General features: G+C 40.2%; 1 protein-coding gene and 1 long non-coding RNA gene across 2 annotated transcripts in view; one reads left to right on the top strand and one right to left on the bottom strand.

Moving 5' to 3' along the window:
* LOC127574917 (uncharacterized) overlaps positions 1–22,956 on the bottom strand; it is a 792,285-nt gene that overhangs the window by 595,656 nt on the left and 173,673 nt on the right. The window lies entirely within an intron of this gene.
* Positions 1–22,956, top strand: part of LOC127574891 (signal-induced proliferation-associated 1-like protein 2) — a 441,777-nt gene that overhangs the window by 247,036 nt on the left and 171,785 nt on the right. Inside the window, 2 exon segments of the mRNA XM_052024377.1 lie at positions 1,528–1,685; positions 7,200–7,776. Of these exon segments, the coding sequence (XP_051880337.1) occupies positions 1,528–1,685; positions 7,200–7,776 (735 nt within the window).

The following is a 22,956-nucleotide window of genomic DNA, read 5'->3' on the forward strand; positions in this document are numbered from 1 at the left end:
TTATCAACCTAATTACCTGGAATTGACCTTCTCTGATAGAGAACCTGCTGGCCATTTTCCCTGTTTCTGATCTATAACAACACAACTATTGTGGTATCTCCAACCATAAGAACAAAAGAGATAGGAGCAGGATCATGGCTGAACTGATCATTTTCCTCAACTCTCCATCATTGAGCCCTCAAACCAAAAGCATGACTGGGTCAGCCATATCAGCACTCCAGCTGCAGGGCACAGGTGGGATACATTGTGAAGATCCTCTTACCTACTGATCTCTCCAAATTACTTTGTTGACAGTGATAGTGAGTAGTGGATAAACCTTGGTCAGTGGTGGATAAATCTTGTTCTGGACATAAAGGTGTGATCCTGCTCAATGAGTAGCATGTTCAGCTCTCAGCCAAAAATTCATGTGCTTGTCAGCTCCAGTGAGTTCAGCACAAACACCTTGGCTGACTTTCCACTGCAGTGAAAAAGATTTAAAAAACTGCAAATTCTGGAAATCTGAAATAAAAACAGAAAATGCAGGAAACATTCAGAAGGTCAAGCAGCATCTATGGAAAGAGAAACAATTAACATTTCAGGACTGGGACCCTTCACCTGAACTGGGAAAGGGAGAAAACAAGTTAGTTTTTGGTAGCAAAGAGGATGGGGAAGGAGAATGAGTGAGACAAAAGGAAAATCTCTGATAGCTTGTGACTAGATGACCTAATATGGCAGTTAAGGAGCAGCTGACATCAGATTAAGCTTCTATGTGTAATGTGTTGTAATAGTAAGATTGTGGGGCATGCCTAGCAGGTCAGCCTATGTGCGGGGAAAGAAAACTGAGCCAAAATTATGACAGGCAGAAACGGTCTGTTGTGCTCAAATGGAGACAGTCACCTCCAAAACAGAAAGAAAGAGTGAGTTATCAATATCAAATTCTGCAGGCTGCAATGTGCTCTGGGGAAGATGAGGCATTGTTCCTCAAGCTTGTGTTGGGTCTCATTGTAACAGTGCAGGTGGCCACAGAAAGAGGTCAGAATGGCAGCTAACTGGATGCTTAAGGTCACTGTTACAAACTGAGCACAGGTGCTCCACAAAACAACTACCAAACCTGGGTCTGGCTTCTTCAATGTAGAGTAGGCCACATAGTGAACATTGAATACGCAAGATTAGAAGAAGTGCAAGTGAATCACTGCTTCATTTGGAAAGACTTTTTAATCCAGTACAGTACCACATGTGTGATCCACTGTCTGGAGTGCCATCTTGCATTTGAAATATTAACCTCTGACTTTCCAGTCTAAGATCCCATACAGTTTGGTAAAATCCTGTTCAGTAGATGACGCATTTGCATCTTCTGTTTTACTTATCGGAAAGAAAAGTGACTAAACATTGAAGAAAGGCTGTAATCTAATTGATTTATCCACTGACAGAATGAAATTATTTCAAACATTTAATTACATTTGAAGAGAGTATTAACTGGATGTGAGAAAGCACCACATTTGTAGTTCAAACCTGGCTAATTAGACTTCTGTTTCTGTACTTCCCTAGCTCTTAAGGAAGAGACACATAGGAAATGACATAGTTACAATTGTCTTTCAAGAGCCTGGAGCACTTCCTTTTACTCCTAGAAACATCCGATCCCACTTCCAACATGTGTTTGTCATTGTCAGAGTTCATAATCCATGTACAGAAAATGTCTGCTACAGGTAAGTGATTGGCATTAATGGAGTTTCGATCTATTGTTGATGCTTTTTTTAACCTTTTCTTTCACTGTCTATATTCTTTCCCAATGATACTTTACATATATACATTGTTCTTGAAGTTTCAAGTGTGTATTAATCTATAAGTGCTGTTTCATGATCAGCAAACATTTTAGGAAATTAGTAGCTGTGTTACTTTCCTTTAGTACAAGACACTCGAATCCTATGATTCTGTTCTCTCATGCAGCTGAAAGCAAAATAAACCTTCTCTCCATCATCAACATTCATGTTTCATTACTTGATGGGTTGCACTTTATTTTGCCCAGGGTGACAGATGTTGCCTTTACGGTTTTTATTATCCAAGTTTTTACAAAATTGTCCCAAGCACTGATAAACATTGCTTTCTTACAGTTGAAGGTTTGAAAGTCATCTGCAGTTGGAAACTCCTGAGTAAGAGGTGGCCTAGTTAGGATACACATAGAGAATATATTTCAACATGAGGAAGGGTCAAGTAAGGGTCCATGAAATTGTTCATTCAGAAGAAGCCTCTTTACACAGGGTGGTTTAAAAATATGAAACTCAGTACCTCAAGGCATAGTTGTGATGAATAGCATGGAGGCATTGAAGAGAAGTTGGATAAACACGGAGAAAGAAGTAGAGGGATATGTCGATAGGATGATTTGAAGTAAGTGTGGGAGGAGGTTTATGTGCTGCACAGTGGTGCAGCTGGTACAGTTGCTGCCTCACAGTTCCAGTGATCTGGGTTTGATCTTGACCTCTAGTGTTGTCAGTGCAGAGAGTTTGCATGTTCTCCATGTCACCACATGGGTTGCATCTGGGTGCTCCAGTTTCCCCCTGTATTCTAAAAACAAGCAGGTTGGTAGGTTAACTGGCTTCTATAAATTGCTCATGGCAGAATCTGGGAGGAACTGAGGGGAGTATGGGGAGAATAGGTTATGAGGAAAAGTAGTGCTTTGTGAGCTGGCATAGACTAGATGGGCTTCTATGTCATATGGAAATAAATATTAATATAGATTTACTGGGCCAAATAGCCTGTTCTTGTGCTATACAATATGATTCTGTGATTGGATGTCTAGTAACTTGCAGCTTAAGGTAGTAGCTTGTCCTATATTTTCTGTTGACAAAGGCTGTTTTGGAGGCCACTGTCTCCATTTGAGCAGTGAGTGGAAAATGAAGAAAGAAAAACATCAGAGGTTATCCTCTGTATAAAAGCAAATGATCTAAAGAATAATAAATGTCTTTCAAAGTAAGTGGAAAACTACCTACCTCCAATAATTGCAGAGTTGTTCAAAGATTGGACTAATTCATCAAAACAGAATTTGATGTAAAACAAATGTGGCTAAATTGAACCAGAAGAATCTGGGATCCATTGGACAGAGTCTAGAATAGAATGAATTTGCTTAAATTGAATGGGCTGTATCTAAACTGATTGGCACCACCGTCCTTGCATACAGGATAAACAGAGTGTAAGAATATCACAAACGGTCACAGCGAAATGAATGAACTCATTGTTTTGACAAATGAGAGCTATGTAATTTCAACCTTAAACAACAATGGAGGAGGACCTGTGCTGTATATATCTGGATGTTAAGGGAAATTTACACTGTGTTGGAGGATAAGCTTTCCAAACAAATAGTTGGATCAGAAATATGAACGGCACAAATATAATGCAAGAAGATTGGCGTAGTCCCAAGGAGACATAGATACCAAGTTTTAATGGAGTGCCCTGAATTAGTGCTAGAAAGTACAGAAAACAGGATGCCCAAGATTCCTGCTGTTGTGTCTAATTTAAACTAATGATCTCGATTTGAAAGTCACAAGTGAACATAGACCTGTTATGATATATTGAAGCAACCTGGTGTCCGGGGACTTTAATAATAATTGCAAGTGAATAGAACAGTGGTAAGTGACACTTAATACAGATTTAAGAGCTAGCTCTTTTAAAGATGCTAAGCACGTGTAATAATCATGCTTAAACAGTTTGGGGCCACGGTGAAAGGTGCAGCAAATGTAGACAGAATCCTGCCCAGGTGCTAATAAGCTTTGGATCTGCCAAGTCGGTGGTGGCTAAAGGGTGCATTTATTGATCGAGTGCACTCAATGAGGAGATGCATTTAGAGAGCAGTTGGTTTGGTAATAAGGTGCTAACTAGACTGTAGTCCTGATTTTTATTCTACAGTCCCTTGCATGGGGAATTGGTGAATTTTCCAAAGAATGTGAAGCCAATTATGCAGATAATCAGTTCAGCTGTACCTTTAGACTGTAGAAATGTTGCAGATAAAGAACCATAGAGCTGATCCATAGAATAAGGGACTTGTGAAGCATTGCAAAAGTACTAAAAGGTAAGGTCAGGACTGATGTTGGAATGCAGTTTGTTTCAGCAAGAATGATTAATACTTCGAATGATATTTTGTAAGGTCATCGAATTAAATTCAGTAGTAACTTTAGAGATAGTTGGAGAGTGCTAAATGTCTTCCGTTCTGAATGTAACTGCTGATTGCTGTAGAATTTACCAGTGTTATCTTGCACATGTAGTCATAAGCCTGATTCTACTTTCACAATTGCGTTCTAAATAATGTAGAGGAAATTGGGGAGCTGAGTGCCAATTTAGGCTTACAGTGCATTGCATGTATACGTAATGATCAATTTGATCAGGATGCCAAAATTAAGTTTCTATGATTTATATCCCACAAATGGACTATGTGCCATGCAGCATGTTCCATTGGAAAAAAAAGCCATTGATTTAAAGCAAGTGGAAAGAGTCATTGAGAGATACATCTTATTGCAGTAACTACAAAGGAGTTTTCCTGCTGTCTGCCTCTCAGTAGCCAAATTGGTGCTTCCTCAGTTGCAGTGTAAATAGCATCCATTCCAGAGATGTGATCTTCGCCACGCAACAACACCCAGAGAAACATGAGGTGTAACATCAACCACTTTACAAGATCTTCTTTGACCTTGTAAAAGTCTTTAACTATCAAGAGGTACTGTAAAAAGTCCTTTGTGAACTTAGCCACCCTCAGAAACTCATTTGCATCCTACATCCACTACATGATGGCATGGAAGTTTGAACTAAGGGGTCCATAAAAGACCCAATTTCAAAGCAGATTGGTGTCATCACCCCCAAACTTTACTCTCTCCTTTTTAAGGCGGTACTGCACCTCATTTTCAACAAGGTTGCTGATGGAGTGGAACTAATCTACAGGATAAATGGGAAACTATTGAACCTATGTTGCCTCCACTCCAGAACCAAGGTCACTCCAATCATTCATGCATGTTTGGAGGCTGACCTCTGCATTATTTTCGTCTCCTTTACTGAAGTGTATTTGTGCCAAACAATTGCCATACCATGTTCCTCTGCCAACTTGCCCCTGACAAGAAAGGTCTACAACAAGACTTAGGGGGGTGGGGGGGGTGGGGGGAGAATGTGTACAAGCTTATGTATTGGAAGGCAGACATTGATGGTGAGAATCACCATTGCCTGCACAGACTTTAACTGTCTGATGAAAAGGATATTTGAAGATCATGATTTAAACCCTAGCATAAAGTTTGATCAGGCAGCAGTAATCCATGTTGTCCTGTATGTTTTTGAGACACTGGCTCAGAGGGACAGCAGTGATACCACCAAAATCCTCCAAATCCAATGGAATAAATTAACCATTGTCTGAGTCCTCTCCAAGACTAGCATCAAGGCTCTAATTAAACTTGATTGTCTTCAGTGGACAGACCATGTTGTTCACATAACACCCCACCTACGTATGAATGTATGCTGTGATCCACAGCCCGCAGGTGCACATGATTGGATAGATTAAAGGTCTGCTTTGGTGTAAAAATTAATACCTGACCTGACCATGACCCACCCAAATTCCACCCTGAGCCTGAGGACTCGCGACTTACTTCACAGCTGAACTGACCTTCTGTTTCTTACCCATTCAGGTCCTGTCGGGCTTGGATCAGGTTGTCAAACCCTAGAGCAAATGATGCCAATTTAATTTTACCTTAATGTAACAGTGGCTTCCTTCCCATTCTTATTTTCAAAATACTTGAATTTTACAAATTACCTCTTAGGAACAAACCATTAAGTTTGCTTTTCTGTGTGCAATCCAGAAGTTGTCTGGTCTTTCATGCACAGATTTTTACATGATGTTGATTGATTCTATCCACACTTGTAAATTCCAACACAAATTATTTAATGCTACAGCAACTAATCAAGTATCAGTTTGTTCAAATAAAAAAAATCACAGCTTGACTGTGAATGGAGATACATTGGCATGGATGGAGAGTTGGAGCCTGTCCTGCTAACCCTGGAGCTATGATCCAGTCATCCTTCCATTGCACCCTAATCAAGGCAGGAAGGTGAGATTGACCAATAAAAGTGGGCAGGCATAGAGACTAGATCTTACCCAGTTGTCATAGGGAGGGATCATAGGCTTGGATCCTCAGACCAAAAGGAGAAAGTGGAGGTGGGATTGAACCTGAGACCAATAAGAGGAAGTAGGAGAATTGGACCCAAGAACCAAAAGGAGGGATATATTCCCCTTTTAGCTACTTCTCAGTTAAAGCTGCTCTTTCCTAACGAGTCCCTGATTAGCAGGGCCACAGGCCAGAGCCCTGCGGGCATATCCGTTAATCTAGATAAAGTCACGGCATACAGAATATTAATAATATGAAAGGTGAGAAGTGATTAGTAATATTAGTTAACAAATGTGCTATCAACTCATCTCTCAATGATGTGACAATCGCAATTGTCACAGGACATGCTGATCAAGGACTTGACCAGAACAGATAGTGACCTCCAAGTGTACAAAAATGATCACTAGCATTCTGTTTTTATGTTTAAACTTGTGTTGTAATTATTATGAAATATTATTACCCATTCACATGTAGCACAGCTAAGAGAAAATCTTCAACCACCATTAAGTAATGAACAATGAACGAAAATGAAGCTGAAGAATAATTGATTTCTTTTAAGCTGGTTTGAGGGAAAGATGATGTATCCCAATTAAAAGAACAGGCTAAGTAGTTGCACTGAAACATGGCATGAAATCTCTGGCAGTTAACTAAAGAAGGGAAATAAACCTTTGGGAAGCAATGGAAGTATTATTAAAGTAAAAGAGAAATATGTGCATCATGTGTATCAATGAATGCTATTTGCAGAATTTTTTTTAGCCATTTGTAAAGGAGAGAGTTTGAAAGGCTTATCGCTTTGGAATGTGTTCAGCAGAAAACTGGGAATTAGAAAGTGTCAGCTGATCCAAATCTAATTAAATTTGCTTGGAGTTGGTAAAATGCAGAGTCCAGCATTGCAAACTAAATTAATTTACAAATTATTTACCACCTGGTATTTTAAGCGACTGAAACTTGGATTTATATAGACATGGTATCCTGCCAGTTGTTTGTATTCTCTCTGATCACTCTTTCCTTGACAAAGTCAAACTGTATTTCCTGTATTTTGAAACTGGGATTACAAATCTGATGCATTATCTGTTTAAACACACACAGTGTGGCTGTCTCCAGGTCTAAAGATGTACCACCATTTGGCCCACCCATTCCCAAAGGAGTCACCTTTCCCAAATCAGCAGTGTTCAGGGACTTCCTACTTGCCAAAGTTATCAACGCAGAAAATGCAGCGCACAAATCTGAGAAGTTCCGGGCAATGGCCACCAGAACAAGGCAGGAATATTTGAAGGATTTGGCAGAAAATTTTGTTACTACAGCTACAGTTGACTCTTCTGTGAAATTCAGCTTCATTACGCTTGGGGCAAAGAAGAAGGAGAAGACAAAGGCCCGGAAGGATGCACAGCTGTACAGCTTTGGAGCCATTGTGTGGAATGTTATTGCTCGGGACTTCGGCCAATCTAGTGATATTGAATGTCTTCTTGGAATTTCCAATGAATTCATTGTGCTTGTAGAGCAAGACTCCAAAAATGTAGTGTTTAATTGCTCATGTAGGGATGTCATTGGCTGGACCTCTGGATTAATGACTATAAAGATATTTTATGAAAGAGGAGAATGCATCCTGCTGTCTGCTATGGAAAACTGTGCAGATGACATCAGGGAAATAGTACAGAGGCTTGAGGTAAGATGAATGTTTTCAATGCAACTGCTAATTTTAGTATGATTTACTCTTGTGTGATAAGTTTGGATCCATATTCTGTGAAAGGTTTGGTGCCTTATAACGCTTTAAATACTAAAATAAGATTCAGTGCAGGTCTAAAATGTTGAGACAGTTTGCAGTAATGAATTTATTTTGGGGAAAGTTGTTAATTTAACAATACTTCTTTGTGTGGACCAACATATAGCTTCTAGCTTCAAATGTTATCACTGAAAGAAAATACACTTGATTGGAAGAGGCAGGTAATGCTCAATAGATGGTTTGATTTGTCTCCCCAAAATCCTGTGTTTGTGTAGTAAATATTACCAGTGTTCATGTTTATTACAATCAGCCAACAAATGCAGCTGCGAATAGCAATCACTGCATCATTCCACAACCTTCCGTTTTCTGTTCTCTGAACTGCTTTCACAATATATTAAGTATCTTAGTTCTTGCAAACGTTGTTTGAAAAAGAAATTGTTTTCATAAAGCAGTTGTGATTGATAAGGTAAAGATGGTGACAAGGGTGCAGTGATAGGTTCCGTGATTAAACTCTGGGTAATATTTAGTGGAAGCAGTGTGTATTGCTATCAGTTCCTTGATGGATTATTCAAATTGGGCAGTGTTAGGTGAACAAAGACTTCGGGTTGCTCAGCAAGAAGCACTTCCAGAAACTTGCCCAGCACCTTTTCAGAGCTCAGTTTTCAGACAGTGAATGATTGATAGTTGAGATCAGCAATTAGTTTGATTGCTTCCAGGATATCCAAGCGGAATTTCCCCAAGCTTTTTCTTGAATTTTGCTGCAAGTTTTCTTAGCTCTTGCTTTGGTTGATGAATGAAGTCATGTATCACCACTGATATAAAATAGCTTAATATTTTGTGTGTGGACAGCATCTCCTTAAATTGTCATCAGTCAACCTGATGAAAATTTAGAGAAATGCACACGAGGACATTATATTTAGCTCAGATCACAAGAATTCTATTATTGTCTTCTCTGATTTACACTTGCGTTATGTTGTTATTATTGGGTAGTACAGGCACACTCCTGAATAAGGCTGCTTGCATCATTTAAACAACTTCGAAGTTTGTAACATTCCCCTTTTACTTTGGTCTGCTTTTATTATTTAAAATGTATTTCTTTCTAAGTAACATACTGCTTTCAACTTTTTCATTTATATTTTAAAATGTGGAAATGCTTTTGTCTCTGCCCCACTTTTGGATTCTCTGCTGTCAATTCTGGAAATGGGATCCACGTTAAAGAACCATAGCCTCTGACAGGTCCCTCTGCAGTCATTGTGACTTGGGTCACCAAAGATTGACGTGATTGCTGCGAATCCTCTTAGTGGATGAATCTATATGCATCACAAATGAATCCGGGGGTGTTTTGTACTTAATCACCACTGGGGCAATAGGTATGGTATATAATAACTGTCTCTGTCTCTTGCAGTCAGTTTGGCCATTTTGCATTGAGGGAAACACTGCAGTGATCTTCTGTTTTGTTTTCTGACATGTCAAGTCATTTATTTTTCAAGAACTGAATGGTTTTCCACTGAATATTGATTGCTTAGAGGCATTGCAAAGTAAAATGTTCTCCTGGTGTGTTTCTGAAACTTGCTTTCTGAATCATTGATTTTGTGGCTCCTACGTTTTCAGGTTTGCTACTTGCAATTAGCACTTGTGATGCACTTTTCTTGTGGAACTGTCACAGTTTAATACTTGGGATGTCATACAACAACAGCTTGCGTTTATATAAATGGATTCAAATTAAACAACATACCAAAGGCATTTCACAGATGGATATGGGGAATGCAGGCGTCAGTTGAGTCAGAGATGAAAGACACGATGATGCTGGAAGAACTCAGCAGGCCAGGCAGCATCCGTGGAGAAAAGCAGGCGTTCAACGTTTTGGGTCAAGACCCTTCTTCAGGACTGAAGATAGGAGAAGGGGAAGCCCAATATATAGGGGGGAAAAGCTGAGCAGTGATAGGTGGACAAAAGAGGGGTGGCAGGGTGGGCACAAGGTGGTGGTAGGTAGATGCAGGTAAGAGATAGTGATAGGCAGGTGCGGGGGAGGAGGGGAGAGCAGATCCACCAGGGGGTGGATCAAAGGTAAGGAGAGGGGGGAAAAAAGAAAGTGGGGTGGAAAAAAGAGAGAGGATAGGAAAGGGAAGAAAAGAAGAAGCATGTTTGGAGGGGTGTGGGGATTACTTAAAGTGGGAGAATTCAATGTTCATGCTGTTAGGCTGCAAGGTTCCAAGATGGAAAATGAGGTGCTGTTCCTCCAGTTTGCGTTTGGAATTCTCCCGGCAGTGGGGGAGGCCGAGGACTGACATATCTGTGATAGTGTAGGTGGGGGAGTTGAAGTGACTGGCAACGGGGAGATGCAGATCGCGGTTATGGACAGAGCATAGGTCTGCAAAATGGTCACCTAGTCTGCGTTTGGTCTCCACGGATGCTGCCTTGCCTGCTGAGTTCCTCCAGCATCGTAGTGTTTTTCATTTGATTCCAGCATCTGCAATCCTTGTTTCTCTAACTGAGTCAGAGATAGTGAGGGAAGTGATTAAAAGCTTAGTAAAAGGCACTGCCTTTTAGGTTTACTAAAGGCAGTGAGGCAGAATGTTTAGGAAAGAAGTTCCAGAAAAATGGAATTTGGCTGGTTGGAGGGATAGCTGCTTGATGGTAGGAGAGAAGGAAGTGGAAAAGAGGCTAGAGTCAAAGGACCAAGATCTTCAGTTGTAGGAATAGCAAAGATTTATATAGAGCTGAGGTGATAGTGTGGAAGAATTCAGAAACAAGAACAATGAACTTTGTTTTTTGGGGATGGAGAGCCAATTAAATGCAGAGAAAAGGCTGAGTACACTGAATCAAATGCAGATCATGCACAGCAGAGTTTTATGTGAATTTCAGTTCATGGAGGGTGGAGGAAGGGAAGATCCTAAAGATGGCATTACAATAATCAAGTCTAGGGAGAGCTCCAGCTGAGGAGGTAAATGGGTTCCATGATGAAAAGGACACTTAATCCTATACATACTTTTACATTCTAGTTATTCCAAAAGTTAGAGTTTGTGCTAAAATAAATGAAATTATCCTGTCATTTGAATTGTGATATGAATATGCTCAAAGTGAGTGAGAATCTAGTGCTAAAAATGGAGTTGTCAGATTATTTGAAGGAATCACGATGTAAGCAAGTGCAATGGCCCAACAAGGATCCTTCTTTATGCACTTTGCACAAGCAAGAAAACATTATGTTCAGAATACGCAGAAAAATGCAAGCTGAAGTAGGACAAAGTTGCCCTAGTGGTAAGGTTCCATGTAACCTCAGGGCTCCAGCTAGGGACTCCCTTTCAAAGAAGAATTCAGGAATGTTAGAGCTTCAATTCTGATTCCATAAGTGAGGAAACAGGCGTTTTATTTGAACTACGGTTGAATGGTTTGAGTGTTCTGAATGGAAAGTATGTTTCTGGGTGCAGTGACCTGGCCTTGATCCATGAAACCCACAAGACTGAATGAATGATCTGTTTTGTCCAACACTGAGGTTTTTTTTTGGTAAGCTGGTACTTGCAAATTATGCCCGATTTGCGCCTGATTTTTGTGTATATTTAACGAAGTGTTCAGTGTTATAACTTAATCTATAACAGTTTCCTCCCCCCTCCCCCCCCAACTCCCCAGATCTCCAATGGCAGGTGTTAAAATTATGTAGTTGGTAATATGTTCAGTTCATCAACGCTTGTCTGTGAATTGATCCATGCAGCCTACTGTTGAATTTAGAAGTTGTATATGAGAGATTTAAAAATGTGCTTTCTGGGCCACAAGATTTAGTGGTGAAAGGATGATGGAACAACTTAAACTTGGCTAAGAGCATTTCTGTTCTCCGAAGCTTAGGAGGGAGAAATAATCAGCATGACAGAATGCTAATTTCAAATTGTTTACACGAGCAGGAGAGAGAAAATACGTGGACAAAACACTTCAGAGAAAGTAGAAGGGGCTCTGCTGGTGAATTTGTTCAATCATTATCAGAAGCTTCTGTCGGGTGGGGAAGGGGGGTAATTGGGGCAAAGTACTACCAATTTAATTCAATAGGCACGTAAGCTATTGTGGGGTTTGTTTATTTAATATTTTGTTTGAGCTCCCACTATTCCTACTCAGCATCAATCATCCTTTGCCATTGACCTGAGAAATCCACTCTGTTTCTCCCTCCATAGAGATATTGAGTATTTTCAACACTTTTTGTTTACATTTCAGGTTTCCCACATCTGCAGTTATTTTTTTTATTTTTCCTTTCCAACAAACCAAATGACGAAATCAGGCATATTTGCATTTCATTGTAAATAGCTCCTTTACATTGTCACAATACGATACAAAGTCCTATTACAAATTCCAGGATGTAGTTCTAGAAAAAGAAATCAGTGAATTCTGGTACAATACTTCATCTTACAATCAAAATATTAGTTTAGATTTTCTCCGGACATACAAAAACAAAATGAGTACTATTGAAGTCATAATGTATTCTGTATTTTACATCACGGAACCTTACTAATTCAAGAACTTAAATCTAATTTATAAAATATTTGAGCTAACAAATATATTAAAGTGGTAACTGATATTAATGATTTAAAGCACATCCCTGACCACCTCTGAGCTATGTGTTCAAGGTGTCCAGACCAGGTAATTTGTTCAAGGAAAGCAAAACCCAGAATCAGAGCCAGGCCAGAAAGCTCATGGTTTAAGAGGTAGCTCTAGCACCAAGTCTGCATCATGATTCCTAGCCACTCAAGAGCTGAAGTTGGCAGGCACAGAGAAAGGAATATTTTTTTGGTTCCTACTTCAATAATAAGAAAATGTCAGCAAAATAGGAAAGGTTTTGGCAGGGGGCATGTTTTCAAGATGCTCAGAATGGAAACAAAATCTTCTTAACTGATTGTGCACCACAAGGGGACTGAATCTGACTGACCTTCCTGTCTAAGCACAATCCTTCCTGTCTAACATCAAGCTCAACTTTTGCTCTATTACAAGAGTTTTAGCTGGCAGGTGGGACCTCCATCTGAAAGTAAGCTTGAGATCAGCCAGATCTGTTGTGTGAGCTCCCTGATTTTCATGGTCAAAATGTGGGAATGGGAGTAGGCCATTCAGCCCATTGCCATTCAGAGAACTGTGACCTAACTCCATATACCCACCCATCTCTGCTGATGCTCCTATTATCTTTCAGCAAACAAAAATCTATGAACTCAGACATACAATTAAAATTCACTTAGCATCAACTCTTGCAGAAGTTCCAAGCTACTATAACCCTTTCCTTATAGATACTTGAACTAGCCTTTTGAAAGGTATGGCATAATTTTTGACTTTGCTTCCCTCAGTCCTAGCTTCTACAACCAGTGGGAATAGCTTGTCAGTTTCAAGCTTACTAATTCCTCCTAGTATCTTAAACTTGGATCAAATCACTCTTTAATCAAAATTTCAAAGAATATGAATCTAATTTGCATGATTTCTCCTTAAAAGTTAGCCCTTAGAGTCTAGTAAATTTGGTAAATCTATTCTGCCGTTCCTTCTGGCCCAAAATAGATTGAAGGTGGGCATTAACAAGACTAAAGTTAGGGAAAGGGGATTGGGGATATGGGTGGAGGGTAACTGGAGGATTTTAAGGACATTGGTAAAAAGGTGAGATGTTTAAAGGAGGCATTGGAATAGGGATACAGGCAGGGTATGATTTGATAGTTCAGTCAAGGCCTCCACCTCAAACTAGTTGTGTCAATTGGTGAAATGTTTTGGAAGATGGGAGGATGTGTTTTGATGGAAGGCAGGTCATTTGGACCTTCAAGCCTGCCCCACCACTCAACATGATTATGGCTGATTTACATGCTCAAGTTCTCTTTGCGCCAATTCCCATAACCCTCAATTCCCTGATTTTATCTACCTTTTTTCCCCTTTGTTAGATTTCAATTTACTTTTCCTAGAATTATTTTCAAGCCACTGATATTGGCCCACCTCTAATGAAGTTTTTCTTTAAATTTAGAGTATTCCTTTTCAGCAGCTTATCTAAATGCTATATTCCTTAAATGTTCCCCCATCTAGTTCCCAGAACCATATCCGGCAATGCTGCTTCCTCATTGGACAGGAAATGTCACTCGCCTACAGTTCTTGTATCGCTCTGTAATTTCAGTGCAAATTTGTTCCTCTATATCCTTCCCACCAGTTGGTGACAAGCAGAATACACTCAGTAGGGTTCTTAATTGAAAATTTTCAACTTGTTCAGTCACTCTTTCCTTAATTATAAGCTCTAGTAATTTCTTGACAACAGATGTTAGGCTAATTGATCTATAATTCCCTGGTTCCTCTCTCTGAAATAGCAAAGTGGCATGCACAATTTTCCACATCTAAAGGAACGGTTCCAGAATTGAGAAAACAGTGAAGTTTATGGTTAGGATATCTACAGTGCTCTCAAATGTTTATTTTAAAAACTAAGCTAAAAACTATCAACTCCTGGAGTTTTGTCACTTCATTATTTTTTTCTTTACTGTTATTTTGTTATATTAATTTTGGTAAGCTTCTTCACTGATCCAGTATTGGCAAACTCTTCCTCATTCTAGATACTGGCACAAACTAATCACTTACCATGTCTACTGTAGCCTAATTTTAATTTGCAACATTTTATTCCTGACCACCCTTCTTTTCAAAATAGAATTTCTGTGTTGATTTTGAAATCCCTTGCAAGTTTCTTATTTCCTTTTTGTTTTTTTTTATTAGCTCTTGTTCTGTTGACTCACCCAGTCATTAAGACCTTCGCTAGTTTTTGACAACTGATTTTCCTTTTAGTTCAATGTTGCTGAACTGTTTTTTCATTTAGTTTAATGTAGTTTCTTGTCTTTTTATTTGGTAAGTGAAGCTTTTGCTTTGAGGTACAAACTGGTTTCATACATTAGATTGTTATTTGAACGTTTCCCACTGAACTTCTGTTGTTTTCCCTGAATAGACTTGCCCAGTTTACCATGGATGATCTCCATCTCATCACAAGGAAGTTAACCTTGGCTAAATCTAAAACCTCTGTTTTGTGTTTCTCCCTTCCATTTTACGATCAGTTTTGGAAAATTATTCACACCGTATTAAGTTAACTAAATCTGGCTCAATATTCATTAATAGGTTTAATTAAATTAGTTAGTTCTGGGATGCATTGTCTCTGAAACTGAGAGCTCAAGAAATTTGCTACCTTTCTGATATAAGCTAATCTCCTCATCCAAATCTTTATAAATATTAAAATCCTGCATTTGAACCATTATGGCTTTGCTTATTCTCAGCGCTTATGTATTCCACGACTTTACAGCTGCTGCCAAGGGCCCTGAACACAACTCTTGAATTCCTTTTTAGTTTCTTCTACCCATGAAGTTCCACTCTCTGATACCTATTGTTATATCCTCCCATTGAAGTGATTTCCTCCTCAATCACTAAGGCTGTTTCTCAGCCTCTACCATATTCTTCCCATTAACCTTACAGTGTGATGTATTTGATTCCCAATCCACCTCTACTTCTGAGCACCCCACCCCACCCCACATATATTTGTTAGAGTCCCTGTGACTGCCTCCTTATCCCTTCAGATGATTCCAGTGTACAGTTCTTTCCTGATCCTGCACAGAGTACCAGTGACTCATGAAATGAAATCTCCCTACACCTGTATGCAAACTGCTGAGGTAATAATTCAGGGATTATAATTATTGAAGTGCTGTTTTTTTAAGATGGCTCTAGGCAGAAACTCCTGCTTGTTGCAGTGATACTTGAGGGTGGGTTAATGATTAGAAAATGCGTCATTTTCAGCTAGAGTGACTGGGGTCAGTGGAATGCTGCTGGTATTGGTGCTGGGATCCATCTGTTCACAATCTATATCAATGACTTGGATGAGTGGATTGAAATTTGCTGACAGTGACAATCTGGCTGTAAGAAAGATGCATAGCAACTTCAGAGGGATATAGACAGTTTAAGTGAATGGACAACAACATGACAGGTGGAATATAATGAGGAAAATTTTAAGCTCAACCTCTTTAGAAAAAAAATAGAAAAGTACAGTATGTTTTTTTAAGTGGTGAGAAATTGAAAATTGTTCAAGTTCAGAAGGACATGTGTGTCCTTGTACACAATTCACTGAAGATTGATATGGAGGTTCAGCAAACATTTAAGAAACCAAATTGTAATGGCTGAAGAGTGCAACTTGATTTAACCACACAAGATCTTGAAGGGTCTTGACAGGGTGAATTGGAGGATGCTTCCTGTTGTGGGAAAATCTGGAACTAGGGGGTCACTATTAAAAAGTAAAAGGTTGCCCATTTAGAGACATTTTTTTTCTTGAGTCTTTGAAGCTCTCTTCCTCAGGGCAGTGGGAGGAGAGTCTTTGAAAGTTTTTAAGGTAGAGGTTGATAAATAATTGATAAGCCAAGTAGTTGGAATGGAAAGTTACAGCTATAGTCAGACCAGCCATGATCTTATTGAATGGCAGAGCAGGCTTACAGGGCCTGATTCTAATTTGTGTATTCATGTGTAGGCCAAGAGGATTTGAGTGCAAGGGTAGCAACATCTTGCTTCAATTACATAGGGCTCTGCTGAGACTGCATCTGAAATGTTGTGTACAGGACTGGTCTTTTCTAAGGAAAGATGTACTTGTAGAGTGATAGAGAGACACAGCATGGAAACGGGTCCTTCATCCCACCACGTTCACGGCAACCTTTAAGCAACAATTTTTACACTAATCCTAGCCGAACCCATTTTATTCTCCCAACATTCCTTCCATAGAGGGAGTGCAACAACGGTTAGCCACACTGATTCTTGGGATAGCACTTTCGCCATATGTGGTGTGATTAAGCAGATTAGGCCTCTGTTCTTGAATTTAGAAGAGTGAAAGGTGATCTCATGAAAACATACAAAATTCTTCATGACCCTGACAGGATTGATGGGGAGCTGATGTTTCACCTAGCAACAAACAATGTGCTGGAGGAACTCAGTGGGTCGAGCAGCATCTGTGCGGAGAGGAATTGTCGACTTTTCGCCCCAAAATGTCAACAATCCTTTTCCCCCCACAAGATGCTGCTCGACCTGCTGAGTTCCTCTAGCAGATTGTTTGTTGCTCTAAGTTCCAGCGTCTGCAGTCTCTTGATGTTTCAATTAGGTGTGATTTCTAAAACCAGTGGTTACAGTATCAAAATAAGTAGTCACCCATTCAGGACTGAGATGAGAAGAAATATATTTATCCCGAGGGTAGAAATCTTTGGAATTCTCTATGTAAGATGGCTGTAAAGGTTCAGTCACTGACTATATTAAAGTCAGTGATTGATAGATATTTGGATATTAAGGAATCAAGAATTCTAAGATTTGTGCAGGAAAATGTAGGTTAAATATCAGCTAAATGGCCTACTCCCGCTATTTCCTGATGTACTCTTCCCTGTTTCATAACTAGCCTTTCATGTTTATGTCAGAACTGGCCAACTCAGAGTTGAGATTATCCACATGTAACATTAACTCAGATTTCTCTCTCCACAGATGCTAGCTGAGGATTTTCATTTTTTTATTTATTTCAGAGTTCCTCCAACTGCTTTGTTGTCACAGTTATAGCATGTTTTTCCTTCCCAATTCCTCAATCATCTTCCTCTATTTGCACTCTTCCAGGCAGATTAGCTATGATTACATATCATCCATTTCCCAGAAACCAAAACCTTGGTCTCTAGTCCATCACAGAGTTTGTTCCCTCCATCCCTTTCCCTCACTGCAACTTAAAGCTTGCTTGTTTTCTCACTTAACATGGGGAAATCTAGAATTGAAGAGCATAGTTTCAAAGTAAAGGGTTGCCCATTTAAGACTCAGATGAGGTGGAGGTTCCTCTAATGGAGGCTGGTGAATCTTTGGAATTCTCAGAGCTGTGAAGGTGCAGCTGTTGAGTTTATTCAAGGTTCAGAGATTTTTGGACGAGGGTAGTTATGGGAATTAGCAGGAATGTAAATTTGAGGCCAAGATCTGATTAGGCATGATTTTACTAAATGGTGGAGCAGGCTCAAGTGACCTTTTTGCCCACTCCTACTGTTGTTCTTATGTTCCTTGCCTTCTTGCCCTGCTTCATTGAAAGGCTGTTGTTTGTGGCTTCAGGGTGTCACAAAGGCCTGAGCTTTGACTCATATTCTCACCTTTAATGAGTTCTGAAATTCACCTTCTCATCTTTGAGCATATGGAGTTAGCAGAAATTCCCAGTGAACAAACTGAGTCGTAGTGGCAGTTGGAAGAATAAGACAATTTGACACCTTTTCCTGGGAGTTCAGAGATTTTCATTTTCTCCCCCAAAGGATTTAAAGAAAACAGGAGTTTGACTTTGTCCGGCAAATGGCATTATTAGAAAATGTTGTTTTCTGTCGTGACAACTTTAACAGGCAGCTGTTGCCATCATGGTTTCTTTGTTCGAGGTCAGGAAGGAAATCAGTGGAGTTTATCTGGAATGGAATCTTTTTAAATCAGTTATCACTTTTTCTTTGATGTGTTCGGTGAGCTATTTTTGAGTAAACAGAAGGCTTTTCAGTATTTTATGAGATGCTTTTATTTGCTGATGGAAAGTGAAGTCAAAGAATGCAGAAGTCAGCAAAGTCACTAATGTGAACTAAACACTACAGGGTAGAGTTTCTGCATCTGGGTGCTTGTGCCCAAAATGCACTTGAACCGTAACCTAACCAGCACTGTTTCAAATTTCTCCCTGAAAAATCATTAGCATAATTAGAAACATGATATTTTCCATGATCCAGTGCAATTGGGCAGCATAATAAAACTAAACTGACCTTTTTTGAAGCAAAAGTATTCCTTGATGCATTTGGAACTGCCAACATGATTTATTAATGCAGTTGAACAAGTTCATTATCAAAAATTTTAATGTTTACTCAGTCACCTATGAGTAACCTGATTAGATTTTTTTTAAGAAAATCTACAAAACCATTTAGAAGACTCGTTTCAGTACTCTTACCAGTTTCTGAGTAAACTAAATGAAAAACTTTTAAAGAGTCCCACAGTTGCCTGTGTACTATAGAGAATTAGTGTAATGTGAAGGGCCTTCCCAAACCAGTGTCAGTAAAATCTTGCAGTTCTGACCTGTGGGCCCTGCTCGGTTTTGAATAATGAGGCGGGGCCAGCCTGGGCCTAATTTTTAGACAAATTAGGTCTTGAAACTGGTGTAAAAGATCACAGAATGCATGATCTTAAGCTTTCTGAGCTCAAGTCCATTGCATTTTAAATTTATTCTAGTTTGCTTTTTCTTGGCTAGTACAGCCTAGAAATGTACTTCTGAATCTTGCACCAGCTCAACCAAGAGACCTGTCACGGTTGTTCAGCAGTTTGCTTTGCTGCTTCAGACCTCTGGACCAGGGTGCTGTCTGTGTGGAGTGTGCACATTCTCCGGAGCTCTTGGTTCCTCCCACATTCCCAAAGATGTTCCGTCGGTGAACTGGCCATTGTAAATTGCCCCTCAGTGTAAGTATGTGGCAAAAGAATCAAGGCAAGTTGTTGGATCTATGAGAAAGAGCAAGTTGCAAGGCTACAGGGAAATAAGGAGAGAGGGAATAGTACTGATGGAATTAGTCTGTTGGCAGGCAGCAAGGGCCCAATGAGCTGAATGGCCTTCTTCTGTGACAAATAATCACAAAATTACACTGTTCGTACATGGATCTCTGTGATATGTACATGCCATTAGACTGACCTTTATGCAGTGCACATGATCTAGATTTGATGTCACTTTTAAAATAATGCAACAGCTGAACAAAGAGACACTTGCACGCAACAATCCATTAGGTGCAATAAATTGCAGATGAAGTTACAAGTTGCTGGAAATCACTCTTTAATAACCCCTGCCATTTTAAATAAAAGATAAATGATCCTCTAATAATCTGTGTAAGCTGCTTCCCTTGGCTCCCAGCAAAGTAAATCCATTAGAATGTATTCTTGTTTGTCATCCTTGATACTAGGCATTGCATATTTAACAAGTAGGTTAAAATCAAAGAAACTGCAGATGCTGGAAATGTAAAATAACAGAAAATTCTGCAAATGCTCAGCAGGTCAGACCTGCTCTTGCCCCACCAAACTTGCTTCTTCCAGTCCCTTCCCACTTGTATCTGTGATGCCTCTTATGCTCTCTGACACTTTAACCATTTCCAATTCCCTGGAGCCAACACATTCATCTTTACCATGGACGTACAATCCTTTTACACCATCCCACATCAGGATGGTTTGAGTGGCCTGCACTACTTCCTTGAGCAGAGGCAATTTACAATTAACCTACCTACCCGCAGTCCTTTGGGACGTGGGAGGAAACTGGAGCGCCCAGAGGGAAACCATCTAGTTACAACAATGTGCAGACTCCAGATAGATAGCAGCTGAGGTCAGGACTATTACTCCAAGGAGTAATAATGGAAGGAGGTTAGCTGAGATTGAATAAGGCTTTGATGAGATCATGTTTTGAGTCCCCTGTAATTTCAGTCTTTATACCTAGAGAAAGATGTATTTGTCTTGCAGTCAGTGTAGCAAAGATTCATTAGACTGATAACTGAGAGAAGAACATTGTCCTTTGGAGAGAGATCATAAATTTGGCCAAGCTCACTGAAGTTGAGAAGAGTAAGAGGTGCTTTTATTGAAAGATTCTGTGAGGAATTGACAGTGTAGATGCTGAGAGTCTGTTTCCTTGGGCTACAGGGTCTAGAACTATGGGGCAAGGTCTAGAGATCAGCTATTAGGAACAGAGATGAGAATGAGTTTCTTTATTCAGTGGGCTGTAAATTTTAGGAATTCTCTACTTAGGGAGATGTGGATGTACAGGTTATGCCCATGGTCACCCCAGTTTTACCCTATTAGAGATGACCCTCCTCCCCTCCCCTGGCCTTAAGCTTCTTTTGTTTTCTCCCCAGTTCTGACAAAGGGCCTTCTAATTTCTCCGGTCACTCTGTTTCTCTTACCACAGATGAGGCCTGACCTGCTGACTATTTCCAACTTGTTCTACTTATATTATTATTGAATATTTAAGCTTGTTTGTTGAATGTAATTTTCCTGCTTTGCTGCGTTGTAGGACTTGAGTGGAACCAGAAGTTATATACTTAATGTTTCTGAAAATTATCCAATAGCCAGTATGGCAGCAATTCCACAATTATTCTGAATGTCGTTGTGTATCATGGCTTTTTATATAAAATGTCTTAATGGTTACTAAGATATCCAAGATCAATCCAAGGTTAGTAAGACGGACTTGCAACTTTATAGCACCTTTTGTTGTCTTATGATGACCCAAGGTATTTCATAGTCAATGATGTACTTTTGAGTGTTACAGGGTTATATCGTAGGAAAATCTTCATCTGATTCCGTGCACAGCAAGACCTAAGGCACAGCATGATTACATCAGCTGTTTTTGTGATGTTGGATGAAATATACATATTGCCAGGTCTCCTAAGAGATCTCTCCTTTTCTTTGAAATAATGGCATGGGAGTTTTGGCATCTACATGAGAGAGCAGATGAAGCTGTGATCCTGTCTGAAAGATGGTACCTCTGCCAGGGCAGCCCTTTCTCAACACTACATAGAGACATACAGCACGGAACCAGGTACTTTGGCCCAACTCATCCATGCTGACCAAGATGCCCATCTAAGCTAGTCCCATTTTGCCTGCTTTTTGACCCATATCCAAAGCTTTATAAACTTTATTTATGCAGCATGGTAACAGGCCCTTCCGGCCCAACCAGCCCGCGCTGCCCAATTACACTCATGTTAACCTACTAACCCGTATGCCTTTGGAATGTGGGAGGAAACTGGAGCACACAGAGGAAACCCACGCAGTCACAGGGATAACGTACAAACTCCTTACAGACAACAGTGGGAATTGAACCCCGATTGCTAGCACTGTAATAGTGTTACGTTAACCGCTACACAACCACGCTGCCCCAAACGGTCCCTCTAAACTTTTACTATCCATGTACCTGTCCAAATGTCTTTTAAATGTTGTTATTGTACCTGCCTCAACCACTTCCTCTGGCAGCTCGTTCCATATACGTACCAGCTTCTGTGTGGTAAATGTTGCCCTTCAGGTTCCTCTAGGCAGGCACAGTAGTGTAGCGGTTAGCGGAACACTATTACAGCGCCAGCGGCCCTGGTTCAATTCCGGCTGCTGTCTGTAAGGAGTTTGTACGTTCTCACCATGACTGCATGGGTTTCCTCCAGGTGCTCCGGTTTAGAACATAGAACATAGAAAACCTACTGCACAATTCAGCCCACAAAGCTGTGCCGAACATGTCCCTACCCTAGAAATTACTAGGCTTACCCATAGCCCTTTATTTTACTCGCTCCATGTACCTATCTAACAGTCTCTCGAAAGACCCTATCATATCCGCCTCCACCACCGTTTCCGGCAGCCCATTCCACGCACTCACCACTCTCTGAGTAAAAAAACTTACCCCTCGCACATTCCAAAGACCTACAGGTTAGGAAGTTGTGGGCATGCTGTGTTGGCGCCGAAGTGTGGCGACACTTGTGGGTTGCCCCCAGAACATTCTACGCAAAAGGTTTATTTCATTGTGTCTTGATGTACATGTGACTAATAAAGATATCTTATCTTACCTATTAAATCTTTCCCCTCTCACCTTAAACCTATGCCCTCTAGTTCTTGATTCCCCAACCCTGGGAGAAAGACTGTGTACAATCACCCTATCTACGTCCCTCATAATTTTGTACACCTCTATAAGGACACCCCTCTGTTTCCTATGCTCCAAGGAATAAAGTCTTGGCCTGCATAACCTCCTCTTATAACCCAGTACACTGGAACATCAGCCTGGAATATGCATGAGAGATTCCGAAGCAGGCCAGGCTTCTTGGAAGGACTGGGAGGCTGGAGGTTAAGGAGAGAAGGTTGTGAGGAAATAAATTTCATGGCTGTCTGAACTGATAAACAGTATTGAGGTCATGGTCCAGCTGGAGATATGAGGAGGTTGCCAGAGTCATACCTCTATCTTGGTCCCTTGTCTTGTTCTACTGAAGCCCAGGGTAAGTTCAAGGAATAGCAACTCATCATGCAACGAGACATTACAGCCCTCAGGACAGAATATTGAAGTTAACAATTTTGGAATTCACTTCCGGTGTGTATCTGAACTGTCCAGGTTGCTAACCTGCTATCTCTACAGCTGCT

This window comes from Pristis pectinata, chromosome 10, assembly GCF_009764475.1.
Source record: "Pristis pectinata isolate sPriPec2 chromosome 10, sPriPec2.1.pri, whole genome shotgun sequence".
NCBI lineage: Eukaryota > Metazoa > Chordata > Chondrichthyes > Rhinopristiformes > Pristidae > Pristis > Pristis pectinata.